The sequence below is a fragment of the Mastomys coucha genome, unplaced genomic scaffold, assembly GCF_008632895.1.
Source record: "Mastomys coucha isolate ucsf_1 unplaced genomic scaffold, UCSF_Mcou_1 pScaffold14, whole genome shotgun sequence".
NCBI classification, from domain to species: domain Eukaryota; kingdom Metazoa; phylum Chordata; class Mammalia; order Rodentia; family Muridae; genus Mastomys; species Mastomys coucha.
In genome coordinates, this window is record NW_022196896.1 from 21764030 (window position 1) to 21785954 (window position 21925).

Genomic DNA, 21925 nt, shown 5'->3' on the forward strand with positions numbered 1-21925 from the left:
TATATATATGTACATATATATATATGAAGTTGATAAAACCAAATTTGATTAAAAATTAAAATAAATAAAGCTGAGAAGGTCAAAGGTCCAGGACAAACTGGACATGAAGCACATAATTGTATAAGAAATGTTAAAAAGCCTGTGTGCATTGTCAGTTAAAATTAAGCTTTGTCCCTGGCAGAAAGCGGCCTCAGAAGGCATGCCTATTGTCTGAGCCAATTTTAAGCCAAGTTTTCATTGTTTTGTTTCATTTCAAAAGAAGGTTTCAGTAGGAATACTGAAGTTGAAATAAAATATATTAATAAAAATACAATTGCCTTATTAATATTGAATCACACAAGGGGATTTTTCACCCTTCCCATTAAGCCTTTGTTTAACATTTTAGTACTAATCTAGAACTACTCAAATGGAATTCTTTACAGTTCCTTGTTTTACAATGTGGCAGCTTGTCATGTAGACTTTCAGGAATCCTGCATGTGATAAAAACAGCTTTCAACACATACTTTCCACCCTTCGAGCCAGGACTGCAATTTAATGCTTACTTTCTCCTATTAAATATTATTTTTTGCCAATAGGACTTTGTGTGTGTGTGTGTGTGTGTGTGTTATTTTTTTAATCAGGGCACTTGCTAGCCAAAGCTTTTATTTTTTGGCATGTGCATTGCTACTTGAACTCTTTTTCCTAATTATAAAGCAGCATAGAGGGCCTGCCCCATCCACGGGAAGCACAGGCAGCCACAGCTATAAGGCCCGGCTCATCTCACCAAAGAACTATGAAAGGTTCACTGTCGGACACATCATATAGTCAGCACTGGAAGGTCATATTATTGCACTACACGTTAGCAGTGAAGAAAACAGTGTGTTCATTTCTAGTTTTTTCTCTTTAATTAGTTAGTTTGTTTATAGGCAAGGCCTTACTTTGTAGCCTTGGAATCTAGATTTTTCTGCCGTAGGCTCCTGAGTGGTAGCATTGCAGGCATGTACCACTTACACTTGACTCTAGACCTAATCTATGGACAATTTTCTTCTCCTGCGGGTTTATTCATTTCCTTATCACAGTAAGAAGATGCACATTCAGCTGTACAATAGGCTGTATGGGGCTAAACGTTCATAGCTCACCTGAAAACAAGCAAGGACTAGACAACAGGAAAGCTGCAGAATTGATGTGTTCTTGCTGCAGTGAGCTACTTTGGTGATCAACTGGTCCAGGGCATCACTCAGGTCAGGACGCTTTGTAAGGTTGATCCAAATCTCGAGTTTTATCACCTGCTCTGGTAACTGTTAGCAAGAATTAAGTTGAAGCTTGGTGCGTTGTGCCTATTAAATTAAAAAGCAAAATGAAATGAAAATTCACATCTCTCAAGCATATGTATTCCACAAACGAGGATCTTTAAAAACCCCAGCACAATGAGTCCCCTTCCAAGTCCTCGGACATCCCCGCCTCCACTCCTGCACATATGTAGCAGACAGGCAGCTCAGTCTTCGTGGCTGCCCCGTCTGGCCTCAGTGGAAGAGGATGAGCCTAATCTGACAAAGACTTGATGTGTCAGGGTGGGGGAATACCCAGTGGGGGTCCTACCCTCTCAGAGGAGAAGAAGGGGAGGGAGGGAAGTTCTTAGTGAAGAGGAGGAGGGGGAGTAGTATTTGGAATGTAAACAAAGAAATTAATTATTAAAAAATAATTTTAAAACACCCCAGCCCTTAAGTCTTTACCTGAAGAATTGAATAATTCAGGTCTGCTGTTTTCTTTATAGTAAAACCTCCTGGGTTTAGTGCAAGTAGAAGCTGCACAAACTGTTATAAGAAACACCCATCTTATGCCAGGCAGTGGTGGCACACGCCTTTAATCCCAGCACTTGGGAGACAGAGGCAGTCAGATTTCTGGGTTCAAGGCCAGCCTGGTCTACAGAGTGAGTTCCAGGACAGCCAGGGCTACACAGAGAAACCCTGTCTCCATAAAAACCAAACCAAACCAAACCAAACAAACAAACACCCCCAAAACTCAAAAAACAAAAAACAAATCAAAACAAAAAAAACATCCATCTTGCCGACCCACTCTGAGATCTTTGCGCCATTCTGATACTTGGGCAGCACTCAGTTCCTAGGGCAGTCTGGGGCCCTCTAAATAATCATGATGGTCTAGTCCTACCAAATCATACTTTTTAATTCAACAATAGGTTTCTATTTTGTTTAGTGTGGTGTTGTCGTGAAGACTTTTGTCACCCCAGGCAACCTCTCTCTCAGCTCTGAGCTCCCTCCCGTATTATGAATACAAAGGCTTAGAGGCATTTGGCAGCCTCTCTGAAAAACCTGACCAATGGCTGTGCATAGAAAAGGAATGCCTGCTCTCTCTTATTGGCCCTTCGTTCCTTCGGATTTGTTGCTTCTGTGCCCCGAACACATATTTAGCATGTTTTTAATGTGGGTTTTTTTTTTACCATCTATGCTTATTCAGAGCTTTTCTTCAAAGTGAGGTGTAAATGATACAAACCCTGTCCTTTATTCTTCAAAATGAAAATAATCCATTACCCTAATTCTCATATATATAAAGTACATCTGTCTCTTATTGAATTTTACTGATCCCAGTTGTGCAAAATTACTTATGTTTACGTCTCTACATCTTATCCTTTATTAGACTTTGATTGTCTATACTATTGTGTCTCAAATAAGAAATGTGTTCGGTTATAAAAGCACTCACTAGTTGATGAACACAACAAGGAATATAGTTTGTTGAATTATAATAATCATATCTTTGTGTAAATATTCAATCAGAGCACACTTGTTAGGCATCTTGTATTTATCTTGTGGTCTGCTACATTCTCCGTAGGCTTGGTTATCATGAATGCCAAGTGTCTGCTTGGCCCTTTGTTCTGCTGTATGGATTTCATTCTCTATAGCTAGGTAAAAATTTCCCTTAAGTGTTACATTTGGCAATGGCAAAAAACAAACAAACAAACAAAAAAAACAAGAACAAGAACAAAAACAACCAAAAATACTCAAAACTGGGAAGAGGTATATCAGTGCATGCGTCGGTGTGCTATGTCCAATGAAGAGGTGGTAAATTGTTTTTTTTTTATTGACATTTCAAAGATTTCCTTCTTCCTTTCTTTTTTAATGTATGTGTGCCATGCACAACTAAACAAGCACAGATGCTAGGACTAAGTTTTAAAAACGAAAGTAGACCAGTGCACAAGGTTGGAGTGATTTGCATCTTTTCTGTTTGTTCTTATTTCAGATGATGGAAAATTGTCCTTTGAAGAATTTAAAGCATATTTTGCAGATGGAGTTCTCAGTGGAGAAGAACTACATGAGCTCTTCCACACCATTGACACACACAACACCAAGTAAGGAATATTTCTTATCGGTGGACTCTGGAAATAAGATGGAGAGAATGTGAATGAGTCACTCATGAAGTGGGAGGGGAAGAGACATTCTTTAAGGCTTAATTCTGAAATATTCTTTCCTAAAAATTTTAGTCTGTCATTACTAAATAAGTGCAATGTTACTGTTCATATTTGGTATAATCTAAACTTTCTTTGTTTAAAAAAATTTCCTCTGGGTATTGTTGTATTGCTATGTTAAAATAAAATTACTGCAGTTAGAAACTGCAAATTTCTGCTACCTGAAAGCTACAGGTAAAGTAGGGCACAGATCAGCTTTGAAGAGTTGACACATGGGTGATCTTAATTTTCTTGGCATGTGGATACCTTTTTTGAAGTACGAGAATATTTGTGAAGATTCTGTTCATATCCCCTCCCCTATGGTGGAAATATAAGGTAAGGAAGATTTTAGGATACATATCAACAGAGATGCACTCCTTGTTTAGGATTACTGAACCAAGTCACATTATTTTCCACAGTTGCAATTATAAAATTCTAATATGAAAGAGTGTGGGTTCACACATGCTTGGAGATCCACCACTATGCCTACTGTCTGGACAATCACATTCTGCTTTAGGCAAAGCACTGATGTTGTTCCAGGTAATAAGTGTGCTAAGGCAGTGCCCTGGGGCTCTACCTACAAAAAGACATTTTCTTAGGCTAGCTATTTAAAAACTTACAAGATTTACACTTACTCAAGTGGTTGAATATTTCAAGCAATCAGTAAGGTTCTAGAGTTCAGCAAGACTTTAAATTACCTTGCTAATGCCTTGTCTTTTGTTATCAGAAATTAGACTCAGTAACTGATCATTTCAGTATACTATCAAAAATCCTGTGATTTATGTGTTCATAGGACACTTGAGAATCACAAAGAATGACATTTTAGCTCAGTGCAGCTCAGAAACTCTTCATAGGAACTGAGATACAACAAGAAGGTAGAAACTGCTTAGGTAAAATGTGCAGGAAAGTGGAGAGAACATTCCAGTCAAGGAAAGGCATGGAGAAAGTTCTGGATGCATGAGGAAAATAGGGGTCACTTCTGTTTGCAAAACTCCAGCTCAAAGTGGAGGGGAATTCGCAGGGAGTGAAGAATGGTCTCTATGAGAAATCACTTATAGTCTGAGTTTTTAAAAGTACTTCAACTTTATGTAAGGCAAAGGTGATCTAGTCAAGAGTTCTAGCAACATCTTGTAAGTCATTGTTGCTCTATGAGAGAGCAGCTAAAATGGTAAAGCTGGAGGAAGCCTGCAGATATTAACTAAACTAAATGGATACTGAAGAAAAACATTTATGCGCAGAAGAAAGACATTGGCTGAAAGTATACAGAGGAGGCAGAGAGGGTCTCTTGGTGTCTTGGGTATCCCGTTGGAAGTTGGCATGTAAACACTCTGTCAAGCATGCTGTGTATTTCCTCCCTCCTATGTTAAGCTTTTAAAACATCTAGATTTGGAATATTTATTGAGATTTCTAGTTTTAGAATTTGGTGTCCTGAATACTTTCCAATGAATATTAACTAAAGTTAAGGAGAAATTTTTCACTTGACTGGTTTGATTTGCCATTTTATTTGCATTTTTCTTAGTTTGTTTTACTTTGAATACATTTAAGATTACTTAGTACTCAAAACAGGGATGTGCAATGATTTATTTGAGTCTCAAGAGTGTGTATTACTATTGGTTGTCACCATCTGCATTAGCAACAACAGTGCATTTTCTGGAGTAAGTATACTCAATTTAAAATTAAGAGTATTAGTTGGAGACCTCTGAATTATATTCATGAAATTCCTCCTTAAAACAGGTTGTCACTGTCAAGCTTTGATCTTTTTCAAAGATTAATTCAAGCTTTGACATAGAAATTCCAGAGCTTTATTTTAAGCTAAAAATAAAATAAAATAAAATAAAACCTTTATCTTTCATGATCCAAATTTGTCCTAAGTACACCAATTATTTTTGTCTTTTCTACTCACTTTCTCAGGGCATATGCTGTCACCCCAAATACTAATACTGCCAACACCCCAAGCCATTCAATTTAATCAGGAGCACAGCCTGGCCCACAAGAAGCTGATTAATATTTGTAGGGCAAAACCAAGCAAATTGACTATATCTCCATTCATAGCAGCTTCCTGGTCCTTGTCCCTCCCAATGTCTGATGGTTGAATATTTACTTTGTCATAAAAAGTAGGGCTGGTGAGATAGCTCAGCAGGTAAGAGCACTGCCTGCTCTTCTGAAGGTCCTGAGTTCAAATTCCAGCAACCACATGGTGGCTCTAACCCACCTGTAATGAGATCTGATGCCCTCTTCTGGTGTGTCTGAAGACAGCTACAGTGTACTTATTTATAATAATAAATAAATCTTTGGGCCGAAGCAAGTAGGGACCAGAAAGAGCAGAGGTCCTAAAAAGTCAATTCCCAACAACCAGATGAAGACTCACAACTATCTGTACAGCTACAGTGTGTACTCATATACATTAAATAAACAAAATTTTGGAAAAAAGTAGTCATTTGTAGAAATTTAACTATAGAGTGTTTCTATAATTCAATATAATTAAGGTATTTTAATTATCAGAATTAAATAAAATTCTTATAAAAAGAGTACTGTAGTTGAGAGATTTTTAAAATTCATTTCAAGCCAGCCTATGAATTACTGGCCCTTGTTTGTAAGAAAAGTATGTTACATACACTGGCCAGCTATGTAGCATAAACTTTAGCTCAGTACTCAGAAAAATATCGATCTAAGATGAAACCTACGCAGCATTCTGTTTGTCTGATGCTGTTAGACCAAAGTATGCTGAGTGATTTCCACTCTCTATAACTTGGTAAAATTAATATCTGACATTTATAGCTTTTTTCATTATGTTTGAACACTCAGAATGTTTTTCTTTCTGTATTCTTGTTGCATGAAGTGATAAATGAAGTATGGAAAAATATACTTGAATTATGTTGTCTGACAGAAGAGACGATGGTGAGCTTAAAAAACCATGTTATCAAAGAAGAACATTATTGATGGCTTTAATGTCTTAAACTAACTGTGAACAAATTAATACTTTAAAACAAATTAAAAGTTTCACCTCCATCTTACTAAAAACTTCATAATTTCAACCTTCATGTTAACTATCTACATTCAAAGCAGAAGTGCCTAATCTTTCAGTAAGCCTTCTTTATTGCAACCCTTCAAGTCTCAGGAAATATTTTCCAGACACACATTTGGTTTTTCAACTTGTAAGACAATAAGACATATTCAGAAAAAAATACTAAAAGAATTATTAATATTTAAGTATAGGGAAAAATAAAAACTAAATCTTAAATGAGGGCCACCACACCCGTGGGGGAAAAGAGAATTATAGAGGTAAGATTGTTCAGTCAGAAGGAAACTTTCATAGCTCATAGAAAGTATTTTCACTCACTAGAAAGCCAACATAGCTACATTTTGCAACTAATTAGACAAAACCAAGAAAATTTAGCATAAATCCTTGAGTCATAGCAGAAGCGTAAAGATTCACTAGAGCCTTAAAGCAGTTCTGCAGTTAACTGCACATAGGAGCTCCAGATTGTCAGGGTAGACCAAGAGGTAGACCAGATGGAAGTTTTGCTAGTGATGCAGAAAGTGAACATACAGAAAATTAACCCAAGACTTTTAGGGAGGGGCTCTTGGTGAGAAACTCAGAGAAAAGATTCTTTGTTCCAGACTTAAATAGTTTTTTGGATGCTAAGCACTGATATTTCAATCCTGTGCTTGTTAACTCACTGACACTCACCACAGTGACAGAAATACCACCAACTACTAAAATGAGGTAGTTTCTGAATTGAAAACATTCTTTCCTGTACTAAAGTGATTTTTTTTCCCTAATATTCACATAGTGTGCTCCTTAGGACCATACAGATAATGAATATTTTATGATGAGTCTTTTCAAAATTTGAAAGCAGCTTTCATGCACCCGAGATGAGATTAAAATCCCATAATAATTAGAGAGTAATTATATCAACAGTATTTGTTTCAGACAGCAGAGTTATGCTCCTCTTGAAATAAAAGAAGTTGCTTATCCTATATTTATTCATGACACTTTTCCAGAAAGTATGATGGGTTGGTTGATAATGCTATTGTCTTCCTTGAGTTATTCATCATGCTGCTTAAGGAAATATACAGTGGGTAGAGAAAAAAAAAAGGTAGGGTCCATATCATGTAGTAAGCATTAGGACAGTCCAAAGGGTCCATGCAACATAGCTGTGAATGGCATTCTGATTAGAAAGTTCAGAGCTGGTCTAGACTTGAGAAAAATAGATCTCCTTATGAGCACAGCTTATACCACTTCAACTAGAACAGTGGATGCAGGAAGTAAAACCGCAAACTTCAATAGTTAAGTTTCACTAGTTAAGACTTTGGCTTTAGCCAGGCAGTGGTGGCACATGCCTTTAATCCCAGCACTTGGGAGACAGAGGCAGGCAGATTTCTGAGTTCGAGGCCAGCCTGGTCTACAGAGTGAGTTCTAGGATAGCCAGGGTTACACAGAGAAACCCTTTCTTGAAAAACCAAAAATAAAAAATAAAAAAATAAAAAATAAAGACTTTGGCTTTAGGCGTCATGACAGAATGACATTCATGACCTCAAGTGGCCAAGAGACACAAGCATCAAAAACAGACTTAAGAGCATCTGTTTCAATGCATGGCCTGTAGAAACTAGTCAAACAGTTGATCCTTTATCCAAATCCAAAATATCCTGTTTTGAAATAGCATATGTAAGCTGCCTTTAAAAGATATGGCATTTGGAATATTTTGAGTGAAGGGTGTAGTTAGAGGATTCTGAAAGCTGCATCTCCCTTGATAACTTGAAAAAAGGTCACAGTAAGGAAAATGATATTTTAAAAGGAAGGACATTGATGGTTGTGAGTGACAGAACCTGGGAAACTATCAGAGAGGCTGATTTTCTTTACCAACAGCTACAGCAACATACTGGTTTTGGATAATTATCCTACTTGATATCCTGGACATTTTTGAACAGTTCGCACTGTTTCAGGGGAAAGAGAATGTTAACTGAAACCCGGATAGAATAGAGGAGGCTAGATTCTGAGAAGGCATAGTCTGAGTGTCCTGCAAATGCTTACATGGCCTCAAAAATCTTTACTATGTCACAATCTAGAGAGATATAACCACACCCTTGAAGAGTAAAAGAGGTTCAGAGAAGTTTAAATTCTAGAAAATTCTGAGAGTGGGATCAGTAGAAAATCAGAAGTTACTCATAGTGGAAAAGCCTAAAGTCAAGAAAATCTTGTTCTAACAAGCATTCTAGTCTCACTGAAGTATTCATGGCACTGCCCTCCTCACTAGCCTCTCTACCCCTGACTTTCTCATCCATTTGACTGTCCAGTATTCCAGCTTCCCTATGTTCTTCTCAAACCATGCTTATCACTCTACTTCTTTGTGCCTTGGGGTCTGTCTGAGCCTCTGTGTATTTAGAATGATTGCCAAAATTTAGATGTAGCAATATCTAGTGTTTATTCCCTTAGTTCTTTATTATCCAACCTACTGTAGAAGTAAAAGTAACTTTTGCCAGATATAAGTGTCTTTTCAGAGTCTTACTGCTAAATCCACTCACCCTTTCTAATTCTTTCTGAACTCTGGTTGGCTGGTTCTAGTTCAAACACCTCTTCAAGCTGACTAATTCAAACTGGCTCCTCTAGGCTTCTGACTGAATTACTTTGCTTTGAAAACGTGACTCTGAACTCTATGTACTCCACTACATTGCCTGAACTCAACTGCACTCACTGAATTGCTGTTTCTCTGACTTACTCAGTGCTGCTCTTAAGTAGCCTCTCTTTCCTGTCTGTCTGTTCTTATGAGAGTTGGGCCTATCCTATCTCTGACTCATTCTGTCAAATCTTTCTCTGATTCGTCACTTTGTCTGCCCCTCAATTAGATAGCACTTTCAAGTATGGTTGCTTCCTCCTACAAACTAATTTTACCATCATTGTTTAGGATTAAAGGTGAGTATTAAGGACATGTGTGTATTTCAACCAGAAGGATTAAAGATGTGTCATTCCAGCAGGATCACATATACCCAGAAAGTCTTTGAATGTGATCCCTTGCCACAGCAGCCATGTTGCTAAATTAAAATTCTTCTACAGTAGACATCAGAATGTTCTTGAAGCTGGGCAGTGGTGGCACACACCTTTAATCCTAGCACTTGGGAGGCAGAGGCAGGCAGATTTCTGTGTTCGAGGCCAGCCTGGTCTACAGAGTGAATTCCAGGACAGCCAGGGCTATACAGAGAAACCCTGTCTCGAACCACCCCCCCAAATGTTCTTGAATTTCATACCAGATTTTAGAATAGAATTTAGAGTAGGAAGACTCGTGGGCATGGCTGAGAGAAACACTGCTTCATTACATACTTTGCAGGTGTGCTTTTGCCCAAAGTCTTAGAAACTGAAAGCCATAAGTCACTTTAATTTTCTATCAAATCTCCAGTTATTTGTTCTGTTTGTTTTAAGTCTAACCAATAGCAACACAGTTGTTTATTATTCACCTGTTTTTAAGATGTGTTTTCACTTCCATAATTATTTAAGCCTATTTGTGTACTTGGAGCATCATTTTTTCTACTTTCTCTAACTCAGAAGGATAAAGATACACATTTTTGAGAATTGGTACGAAACTCTGTTCTTTCTTGTGAAGGTATTTTAAAAGCAGCATCATTATTTTTTTTCCCTAAATCAAGTCTCTTCACAATCTGTACTGTGGATGGGGACTTAGGTTCCTCCAGTCTACATCGAAGAGTATGAAATTATCAGCCAAATGCTACTTTACAATAAAAAGATCATACCTTGGGAGATTTAAATGAAGATAATTTTAAGGAAATTTTATGTGAAAATGATTTATCTTAGTTATAGTTTAAGAGATAAATTGGCTCCAATTTTCTCTGATAAAAATGGTAGTGAAGTCAAATTTTGTTTCAAGGCAACACACTTATTTTTTTTAAAAAAAAAATATTTTATGGGCTGGTGAGATGGCTCAGCGGGTAAGAGCACTGACTGCTCTTCTGAAAGTCCTGAGTTCGGATCCCAGCAACCACATGGTGGCTCACAACCACCCATAATGAGATCTGATGCCCTCTTCTGGTGTGTCTAAAGACAGCTACAGTGAATTATGCCAGAGAAGGGCCGGAGCAACCCGAGCCAGAGAGCAGCCACACACAATGATGGCTCACGGCCATCTGTACAACTACAGTGTACTCATACACATAAAATAAATAAAATAAATAAAAAATTATAATTGATATGTAGGATTAATAACTGAATAGGGAGATATAGTCATTAGATAGCAACATATTTGTATCATCTTGTTTAATTTCTTCAGAAACATTGTAAAAATGTGTTGTAATTCACAGCCTGCAGTTGATCACTGACAGAGTTAACTCATTTGCCAAAGTTGCTTGAGAAGCCTGCACAAAGGTATGGGACTTCCCGAGGTCTACTTAAAAATACAATGTAACCCTTTCTGTTGGCATGCCATCTCAAGAACATTTTATATTTTTAGCTGTTTTGTACATCAGAAATCAAAATATTTCAAGGCCTTTCTTAAAAGTCACTTTGAAGTTTTTTATTCCGATGAAAGGATGGCTGGCTCCCCAGCCATAGAATATATTTGGATGCACAGTATAGAGGCAATTACTTTAATTGCCGCCTTTATCTCTTCTCTTTTTATGTCTATTGTGTTGGGTTTTTACAGTGTGGGAGTTGCTACATTGTCAAAGAGTTATTCTTTTTTTACCTGTGGACATTAATTCCTTTCTTCTTGCTTTTTCCCTTCTTCATACCTGGAAGTCAGCTTCTACTTTTAGCCTTCTCAACGCCCTTCTTTGCTCACTCTGCCTCACTTCCCTTCCTCATTGTTCTTTGGAGTGCTCAGAGTTTGCTGTTTTCTTAAATCATCGGTACTAGAGGCTGCAATTTCAAAGGTTTTTACTATCTTGATATTACTTTCTAGTTCTTATGCATTCCTCCCCATGAAGAACTCGAACTTTCTGATAGCCTTACGTGAACTCCCTCTTTGAGAAGGCACAGTGCAGTTGCTAATGGCGCAATGAAGTCAATTACTACTCAAAAGAAACTTTCTGTGGTAAATTATTTATTCATATAAATATAGCCGTTTTCTCACATTACTATTATCTACCAAATGCATGAAATGAATTCACTAAAAGTGGATCAACAATCTCTTTAAAGTACACTGTACTCATCCCTTGGACTGTTTCTTCCCACATACCCAATGCACCAACAAAATCTACTCTTAAAAAATCTTTACCACTACAATCATCTCAGTACAAAGTACCTATCTTTATAAACATATTATTTTCACAAATTCTTATTTCGGCAGGAATTATTTCAAAAAACACCAAATCATCTTTTGTGTATGTGTGTGTGTGGTTTTTCTAGTCAGGGTTTCTCGTGTAGCATTGGCTGTCCTGGAACTCACTCTGTAGATCAGGCTGGCCTCGAACTCAGAAATCCACCTGCCTCTGCCTCCCAAGTGCTGGGATTAAAGGCGTGTGCCACCACTGCCCGGCTCCAAATCATTTTGGAAAAGTCTTCAAAACAACATCTTTTAAAAACATTGTCCCCAGCTGTCTGTCTCCCTACATGCAAATGTCCATGGTAATGTAATGAGTCAGTGAGCGCTTTGGGAGGTGACTCAGTCATGAGTCCACTTGAAAAGGATGAGGGCCTTTGTAAGAAAAGCCTGAGGGGACTTGTTACCCCTTCCAATCTGCTGGTGTATTGATCTCAGACTTCAAAACCTTGAGAACTAGGATAATAAATTTCTGTCATTTACTAATTACTTGGCCCAAGATATTCCTTTAGATCACAGCAAAGGAATAAGTCATTTATGATTAAGAGAATATAAATAGCATGATTGTTGTAAAATGAACTGAAGCAATACAGAAAATCTCAGGACAGAGCACAGAACACCTGGGACCCTGTCACTTTCACATAATCATAGTTGTGTCTGCTTAACATGGTTTCTAGTTACATATTCATGTTCAAACATGGAAAATTTCTTTCATCTTTCTGTCCTTCTACTATTGACTCATATTCCACCTCATAACCAGGTTTTTTTAACCACCTAAAATATGGCTTTATGTATAATACCCACTAAGTTTATGTCATTGCATATAATTGTTTATATTTCATGAACCTTTATCCCAATTTTCCTTGTTAGATTACATTTTCTTTTTTGCATTCTCACTGGAACATAAAGTTTTCTCTGTAGCAGCTGTGTCATTTGCAATTTTAGATCTATTGTATTCAGTGGTTAATGTTCTCCTCTCCAAGTCTGGGCCTCATTAAGGCAGACTCTATGACTACTGGCTTTTCATTGATTTTATTCTAACATAATATCCAGTGATGCTGTGAGCTCAATAAATATTTGAGATGGGAAGGAAAATGAATTCCTGCTCTCTTGTATCTCTTGCTCTATGCCTTGCTTGGGTACCCTTGATTCTCCTCTGCTTAGTATATTTGCCAATCATAAAGGTCCACTGAACTCATGTGGGTCACTACTGCAGTGTGGAAAGGACTCATTAAAAACACCAGTATCAACCTTAAATCCCTCCATTGTCTCGTGTTTGAACATTGAGATTATTCTCTTCATTGAATCCTAATTTCATTGCCAAAAGAAAGAAGCCGATATAAGAGCCTATTTTGCAAAACTTACTGACAGGGTGTAAATAGCTGCCCAAAATAACAGTAAAATGAAGATAATCAAGATGTATTCATTAACCTTTTAGCTTTCCTGGATCTTTCTTTAAAGTTTTATAATTGTAATTTATGCCTTCTTAAAGCACCATCTAATTATATAATATTTTTAAATAGTTGTTTCATTAGCTAGTCAATCTTGTCCCAAATCTAATTATAATTTCTGAAACAAGAACCATTGTTTTCTATTTCTTGTAATTACTGTACTAAATTTAATGGTTAATTGATTGATTGACACATAGACATAACATATTGATTAGATGTAAGAAATTTTTGCAGAGGTATATTTGTGACAACTTAAGCATATAGACCCTGTAGATTATATACAAGGAGTGAAACAGAATCTATCATAAATTCTTTAATAGGCTCTTTTGTTTGGGGTCCAATAAATGATTAATTTGGTTTCAGACTCAATTAAAATTACTTTCAAAGGTTAATTCTCTTAAAAATAATACTCTATTCTTACGAATTAAAACCTGTAAAATATAATTTAAAATATAAATGTGTATTAATTCCATATTTTAACAGACACAGATATATACAAATGAATAATTTATTTTTTCACAGTATTAATGGTTCTTCATTTATATGTAAAAATAGTTTGTATTGCTTAGGAAGCAGTGCTTACTACATGGACTATTCTACTCTCATCTGGCCTTAAAAGGTTTCTCAGTAAGAAAAAGCTAGACTACATAACAAAAGCTTTTAGCACTTATCATGAAATCTAATAGGATGAAAGCTAGGCACCAGCCTCTGGTGAACCTTATTGTTTTTGTCTCATTCACTAATGGCTTTAAAGGTTTAATTTCATTTTTTTATGATTTTCAGGGATTCTATTTTTAATCAACTTTAGGTTAAATATAAAGTGATTTAACATGATTAGAAATCTACCCTATGGGACCATAGTGTGTGATGAGTGGCACACCTAATTTTTTTTTTTTTTTATCTTCCCATCTTAATTGCTATGGGGTTGAAAAGCATAAAGACTTACTTGAGAGCACAATGAAGAATTACTTTATGCTGAGATTTTTTTTTCCTTTTCATTGTGAAAATCCAGACTGTCAAATTTGATAGCAATTATTCTGGTGGAGTTTGCAGATTCCATGAAATTAGTCATTTATCCCCTACTTATTTGTTTACTTATTCAATATGTACAGAGGATAACACATGCCATGTGTTATATATAAGTGAATAAACATTTCTCCTTATTTAAAGGAAGCTGACACACATTCAGGAGTGGCAGAGGCAGGTGGATTTCTGAGTTTGAGGCCAGCCTGGTCTACAGAGTGAGTTCTAGGATAGCCAGGAGTATACAGAGAAAAAGCAAAAAACAAACAAACAAACAAAGAAAAAACCCAACCCTATGTCTAGTATGTTTAGTTCCCTCCTATAACAGTTTTTTAACTTCATGGTAAGAAATTGTATATGTACTGGATTTGTTTAAATGAGAAAAGCTGAAAAGAGCTGTTCAGAATCAGATTTGTTGATTATTATTAAGTCTAATTCCTTTGAATTCCTACCTGTATTCTTAGTTCCCAATCTTGGATTTGAGGTCACCTTATTGTATATCTCATTTTTTTTCTATTGTACCTTTAATGATTTATGAAACTGCATTGACATCATGTATTTTAAAAGGTATCTCCAGAGATATCTATTCCAATAAAAATACTAGGGCATGCTGCCCCACCTTCCCACACAAACGCACTAAGTCCACTTATCACTGCCCATATTGGTATAGATGTAGGATCACTTCCAGGAACATGGGCAGCCCCTCTGGAAGCATCATCCTTGAAGAAAGTTGAGTCTCCCTCTCCTAGCAGCCAACAGTCATCAGTAGCTCATCACACAGGGTTGGGACTCCACTACCCTCCTCTGACCTTTTGTCTGGCTTGGTCTTGTGTTTGTCTTGTGCTTGTTGTTGCAGCCACAGTGAGTTCATATGTACAAATACCCTGTTGTGTCTTGGAACTTTGTTTCATCGCAGTCATCTATCCTCTGTGGCTGTTAACATATTTCTCCCCCTCTTCTATGATAGCTTCTGAGCCTCTGGAGAAGGACTTGTGAATCAGACATCATACTTTTAATTTATCTTATGTGGAATTTATCTCCATTGCATTCTATTGTATTTTTTTCCCCGTGAAGTGAAAAAGATAATCTGAATTTTAAAGCATGTGACACAAATATCTTTTCATGGTAACAGACTACATAGGAAATGTTTACCTGGTTTATTATTTACAGCCATTGAAACAAACTTCCTTAACATAAGCAACATCAATTCTTGACATCTACTATAAAATATCATAAATATTACAGTTTTCATTTTGGTGAGAAATGGGAAAGAATCATTAAATTGTATTATGAAATTTTTAATGTTTTGTGTAAAAACATCAAAGAATAATTGCCTATCTTCTCTCTAGCTTACAAATCCTCAGTGGTTTTCAAATCACTTTAATCCTGCTATAGGAAAACTAGTTCAATATTGTAGGAGAATACCCCAAAGGTCCAGTAAAACTTCTAGAGGATCCCAAAGAAGAATGCTCAGGGGATTAATGAGAGAAGAAACTTTAATGTGAACTCAAGGTTCTCCTATGAATCTCAATCATGAAATCAGTATGTCTTGCCCATACAAACAGAGCTTGCCATCTTTCAGCAATGAGTTAGTGAGTGCTGAAGTGCTGGATATTTTGTTTGGTCTTAGGGATGCACTGATGAATTAGAATTTTATCCTTTTGTAGAGTAGGCAAAAAGAAAAAGAAAAAAAGAAAAACATGGTTTCTCAAGACAGCATACCAGTATTAAGAAGGGGCCATAGACACAAAGTCCCACCCTTAACCTAGAAACTATGGGCAATTGATACCTTCTGGGAAAAAGAAAATCATTTTCTCCAGTGCAGGGACACTGGGTATATCAACCACACTTCAGGCCAAGCCCTATGCTCAGGAGGAGTTGGGCAACATTCCATGTATTTTTGTGCATTTTGGGGGGTTGGTTTAGTTTAATTTGTGTTTTGTCTCATTTGTTTTTGTTTGTTTGTTTGTCTTATTTTTATTGTTGTTTGAGAAAGAGAGACACAGGGAGGGAGAACATGGAGTTGAGTGGGTAGAAAGTTGGATGAGAAGTCCTGGGAGGAAGGAGTTAGGGGAAGGAAAGAATATAACCAAAGTACAGTCTAAATTTTTTTTTATTAAAACATAACAAAAAAAAGGTTTCTTATAACAGGGAAATGCAGTGTTTTTAGGGAGTTGGCTCACTGACTTAGTCTACAGAGATCCTCAAAATCTCAGCTTCATGGCTGAGTTATCATGGTGCAGTAACAAAGAGAGACAAAGAAGTGCGCATGGCAAGAGATGAGAGTAGAGTTCAATCAAAGAGAAGTGCCTGTGTGTGCACCCTTAGACAGTGTAGAATGTCGAAGACCAAACATACAACATGTCTAAAGGCTCAATTCAAGATGATGAGGGGGTCACTTGACAGGCAAATCCTGTCTGGGAAGGAGCTTCCGAACCAGCAGAAATTCAGATTTCTATCCTTTGTTCAACGGAGATCTAGGGACGAGTCTTAAGCCTGAATCTGTCTCAAATGAACAGCAGACATCTCCAAACTGAAGAAAATTGAGGAAAGAGATGAGTCTGGAGGCAGCACACCATTTAAGAGGGTCCTGCAGCTGTATGTGACCAAATGCCCTCTATGGGACCCTCATGAATGATCTATATTTCTCATCTTCCTGAGTTTAAACATTTCCGATCTAGAAAGATCACGATGGCGATGGCGATTACTCTGTGTTAATTCGCAGGAAAATGGAGGGAACTTGAAAATATCCTGAGTAAGGTAACTCAGTCACAAAAGAACACACACAGTATGTGCTCACTGTTAACTGGATTAGCCCAAAAGCTCAGAATACTCAAGATTCAATTCACAGACTATATGAAGCCCAAGAAGAAGGAAGACCAAAATGTGGGTGCTTCACTGCTTCTTAGAAGGGTGAACAAAATACTCACAGGAGGAGATAGAGAATCAAAGTGTGGAGCAGAGACTGAAGGAAAGGCCATCCAGAGATTGCCATAGCAGGAGATCCATCTCACATGCAGCCACCAAACCCGGACGTTATTGTGGATGCCGGAAGTGCTTGCTAGTGGAAATCTGATATGGCTGTCTCCTGAGAGGCTTTGCCAGAGTTTGACAAATACAGAGGCAGATGGTGGCAGCCAACCACTGGACTGAGTAGGGGTCCCAATGGAGGAGTTGGAGAAGGGACTGAAGGAGCTGAGGGGATTTGCAGCACCATGGAGGAGGGGAGAACAACGTCAACTGGCCAGATCCCCCCAGAGCTCCAAGGAATTGGACCACCAACCAAAGAGTACACATGGAGGGACCCATGGCTCTGGCTGCATATGTGGCAGAGGATGGCCTTGTTGGACATCAGTGGGAGGAATAGCCCTTGGGCCTGAGGGTGTTCGATGCCGCAGTGTAGGGGAATGCCAGAGTGGGAAGGCAGGAGTGGGTGCGTGGGTGGTGGAAGGAGAAGGAAGTGGGGGAATGGGATAGGGGGTTTCTGAAGAGGAGACCTGGAAAGGAAAAAACATTTGAAATGTAAAGAAAATACTCAATAAAAAAAGAAAAAGGGTATTAATGGTCAGTATTTATGAATTGTTTACTATGTTCTGGTCTAAGCAGCTTTTATTCATTAATTTGTTTAATTTTGAATGGTAGGTGGTGCCTTACCTTTAATCTCAGGTGTTGACCCGAGAAGCAGATGCAGACAGATCTCTGTGAGTTCAAGGCCATGCTGGTCTATGTGTGAAGTTTCAGGCCAGCCAGAAATACATAGTGAGAAACTATATTTAAAAAAAAAAATTCCTGATGGAGCCCATTTTTCACAGGAGGAAATGATGAGGCTGAGAACCATCCCAAAGTCACACCAGACCCTGCACAACTGCTCATTGAATCTGCCTTTGTACACTGCCTTGTAGTCTGGCAGAGCAGGCAATCTTCATTCCGTTACTGGCCAAGAAAACTTTCCAAGGCTTTACTCTCTTTGAATATTAAGTGGAGCTAATAATATGCTCTGGAAGGAGAATTGTGAAAGCCGCAGAACAAATGTTAAGCAGTTTAGTCTACCAGCCAAGGAAGGTGCTACATAAATAGATGAGGCTTATTTAACTAGTGTTAGTAGTACTTGTGAAAAAGGAACCAACAGTACAATTGCTCAGTGCTGCCTCCTGGGTTCAGAACCCGTGAAAATGTGGCACTTGTGAAGTCAAGTTAATGACTTAGTTCTCTGCACACTAACTCTCCTAGGGAAATGGGTGATATTTGGGAGCTCATGGCTATGCCCAATCAACAGAAATCTAATGTTTCAGGGGGTACTTTAAAGGATAATAAAATGAATGATAAGCTCACAGAAAAGTGACCAATGACTATCTTAGTCATTATCTTAGGTAGAGAGCCCTGTAGGATTATTATTCTCTTCATTTGTAAAGAGCTTTACAAATGAGAGGCAGTTGATAGAAATTCTATCCATCCTGTCTTCTGGACGCAACCATACCTGGTAAAATGGGCTTTCTCTGAGAACACAGATTTGCATACTAGAAAGATAGATGGGGGTTAGAATAATATTTCAGAACAATTAAACTCCCAAGAGGGGAGTTCAGAGCTGGTATTTCTGTTTGAGACTCTACTTCTCTGCCTATACTGTTTAGACGAGCAATAATGACAACTTGAGACTTATCTTCAAGAACACTGAGGAGGCAAAGCAGCTTATCAGGCTGACTTTCAGGCTGGACGGAAAGATCCTTTCTACATAGTAATGTGGAGGGGCCAGGTCTGAGAATTGAGAACAGCATTCTGAATCTTGGTGGTGGTCGACTGGCCTGAGCGGGATGCTGCAGGACTACACAGTCCCTGGCTCCCTAGAGTTAGACAGGGAGTTATACAAGCAGATTCAGAACTCTTTAAAAGGTCTATTTACCTCTGATTTTAGAGGACAACCTTGCCCTGCCCTGAGGCTTAAAGTTGTATGTAACATGAAATCTATATGTGTAACAAGTAAATGAGATGTTTCTTTTTGAACATTTCCTTGCTTCTTGTCCCTGAGAGACAAGTATAGGAGAGAAGGCAGATTGGTTTAGCTACACCTTAATATCTTGGAAAATAGAAGAAATCTCTCAGCAGCCCCTCGAACGACAGTGTGGGAGGGCTTACTGGTTGCCGTTCCCTGTTTGTTTTATGGGGGCTGGAACAGCTTGTCTCCAGAACTCTTCGCTCATCAAATAAGTCCCTGGCTTTTTCTTCTCTGAGGACTGTTGTACTTTTTAACCACACCTGGAGGCTTTCTGACAGGGAATTTTCCATAACACCAAACAGTTAGGTCGCCAAAGGAGTTTTGATAGATCTTGGGAAATTACCTAATTTTTTTTTTTTATGAATTGTATGGTGTGTGAGTTTTATTAAAGTTGATACAGGTAGCAGAAATGACTTGAGTAGTGATTGCAGGTGCTTGAAAAAGAGCCTCGGCTGCAGCGAATAGGGGTCACCAGACACATGGAGAGTTTGTCCTGCCGCTATTCAGTGTCCTTCGTTGATGAATGTGCTTACTAATCCTGTCCCCTAGATATCAAAGAAGGATGTGGGCAAACTTCCTCAGCAAAGAGGGATCTCTTTTTACACTTTTCCCTTCTTTTTTTTTTTCTTTAAGTTTCAAAACATCTCTGATTAGCAAGACCACAAACAAAAGATTTTCAATATTGCTTAGTGTGTAGTATGGAAATGCTTTAGATGAATTTTCACAGGCCCAGCTGTATGCCATTAAGGACCTGGCTATTACAACACTATGCTGAGGCATAAGGAGATGGCCAAACCCCAGGGACAGTGTCCACACTGAACTCTGGAATTTCCCTCATTTCACTTAAACAAATATCTGTCCAACCTTAGCAGTAAAACCCTAAGACAGTTCATATTTTTGAGTAAATTTTTTTTAACGTCTGTCTTTTTATGTGCTTATATGTGTGCATACATATAGATGTCAGAATGCAACTTTCTCTTCTTTCACCCATGAAGGTCCCAGACATTGACCTCTGATAATCAGCCTCAGTTTTAAATTCCTTTACCCACCGAGCCACCTCAAGTTGGGGAAAGAAAGGCACAGTAGCAGGAACATGAAAGAACTGCCCACAGTATATCCACTGTCAAGAGCAGAGAGTGGTGGATTAATACATGCACACATTATACAGTTAGGATTCTCTGACCAGCAAATGATGCCACCCAAGGGGGTCTTCCCACTTCAATTAATATGATCAAGAACATCCCCAACAGACAAGTGCGCAGGCCAGTCTGATTTAGACAATCACGCATTGAGACTCTTCACAGAGTGAGTCTAGATTACTTCTAGTTGGCAATTAAAGCTAGCCATCACAGCTGCCAAGAAAACATTGGTCATCAAGTAACACACAATAGTTATATTAATAGAGCTTGATATTCTTTAATTTATTAGAGCATAAAATAATTACATCACTTCCCTCTTCCACTTCCTCTCTCCCAGCCTTCCAATATATCCCTCCCAGCTCTCTTTCCAATTCATGGCCTCTCTCTTTTTTTTTTTTAATTAGATGTTTTCTTATTTACAATATCTCCTTTCCCAGCTTCCCCTCCAAAAAAGAAAAAAGAAAAAAGAAAAAAGAAAAAAAAAGAAAAAAGAAAAAAAAAGAAAAAAGAGGATAAGAAAAAAATAAAATTAAACCAAAAACTAAGACAATCCCCTGTTCCCTCCCCCTCCCCCTGCTGACCATCCCACCCCCTCCTGCTTACTGGCCCTGGCATTCCCCTACACTGGGGCATAGGACCTTCACAGCATGGCCTCTCTTTTTATTGATTGCTGTTACATACATAATGATATTTTTCCTGAAATTTATCTATCTCTTTGTCCTTATACAAAACCTATGGTCTATAGACTGGTGAAAAGTTTCATAAATGAGCAACGGGTATTTCTCTGAACAGCTGGATATTTTTGTTTTGTTATTGAATATCATCCATTTTCTTAATTTTTGAAGTGGGTTTTCCTTTAAGTGGTTTTTGAAAGCAAGCAGAGCAACACTTGCATCTTCCTTTAAGGTGCTTTGTTACTACAGGGCTTTCCAGAATGCAGTGCCACCTGGTACATCCGAAAATCTGTGAAGCAGAGAGCAGGGTGAGCTAAGTGAATAAAAACAGCATAGCCTTAATTACCACAGAATGGTACCTAATTACCTTCATGCCAGCTTTGATGTACCACAGAGCAGCGGAGATGGAGTGTGATTTCCAAGTGAGTTCCATAAGCCCACCTTTCAGCACTGGAATGACTCCCCCGATGTTGCCAACTTGCATTTTGACAGAGATCTTTCTGGCTAACGTTTTCCCAGAGTAGCTGTCTGTATTTTTCCCATTGGCATGCAATGTCTTCCCTGGCATTTGGTTCCAACACAGCTGCTATTAATATTGAAATGGCAGGAGCAACTGTTTCTCAGTGACTGTCCTTCAGGAGACAAAACTTGATCCTTCAGGAGGAAACAAGAAATAACAGACAGGGCATTGTCATCCAAATGGAAAGTGCAGTAATTATGTCATAATAGGTTTAATCTGTGAACTTAACTTGATCCCTAGATTGTTAAAATTCAATAGTTCTACCAGCCCTCAAAACTGCCTCAAGATTTTGAAATTTACTCTTTGTTAGCAAAGGTGTCAAGAAATGAAATTTAGTTTGAAGTGATTCAGAAATAAAACTGTATCACTTAGGGGAGACTAAGTTGTGGGGTTTGTTTTGTTGCTTAGGTTTTTTT

General features: G+C 38.0%; 1 protein-coding gene across 1 annotated transcript in view; it reads left to right on the forward strand.

Annotated features, from left to right (window-relative positions):
* The window catches only part of Necab1 (N-terminal EF-hand calcium binding protein 1), a 178783-nt gene that overhangs the window by 21321 nt on the left and 135537 nt on the right, over nt 1-21925 (forward strand). Inside the window, exon 3 of the mRNA XM_031366558.1 lies at nt 3235-3343. Coding sequence (XP_031222418.1) covers nt 3235-3343 — 109 coding nt within the window. The remainder of the gene's footprint in view (nt 1-3234; nt 3344-21925) is intronic.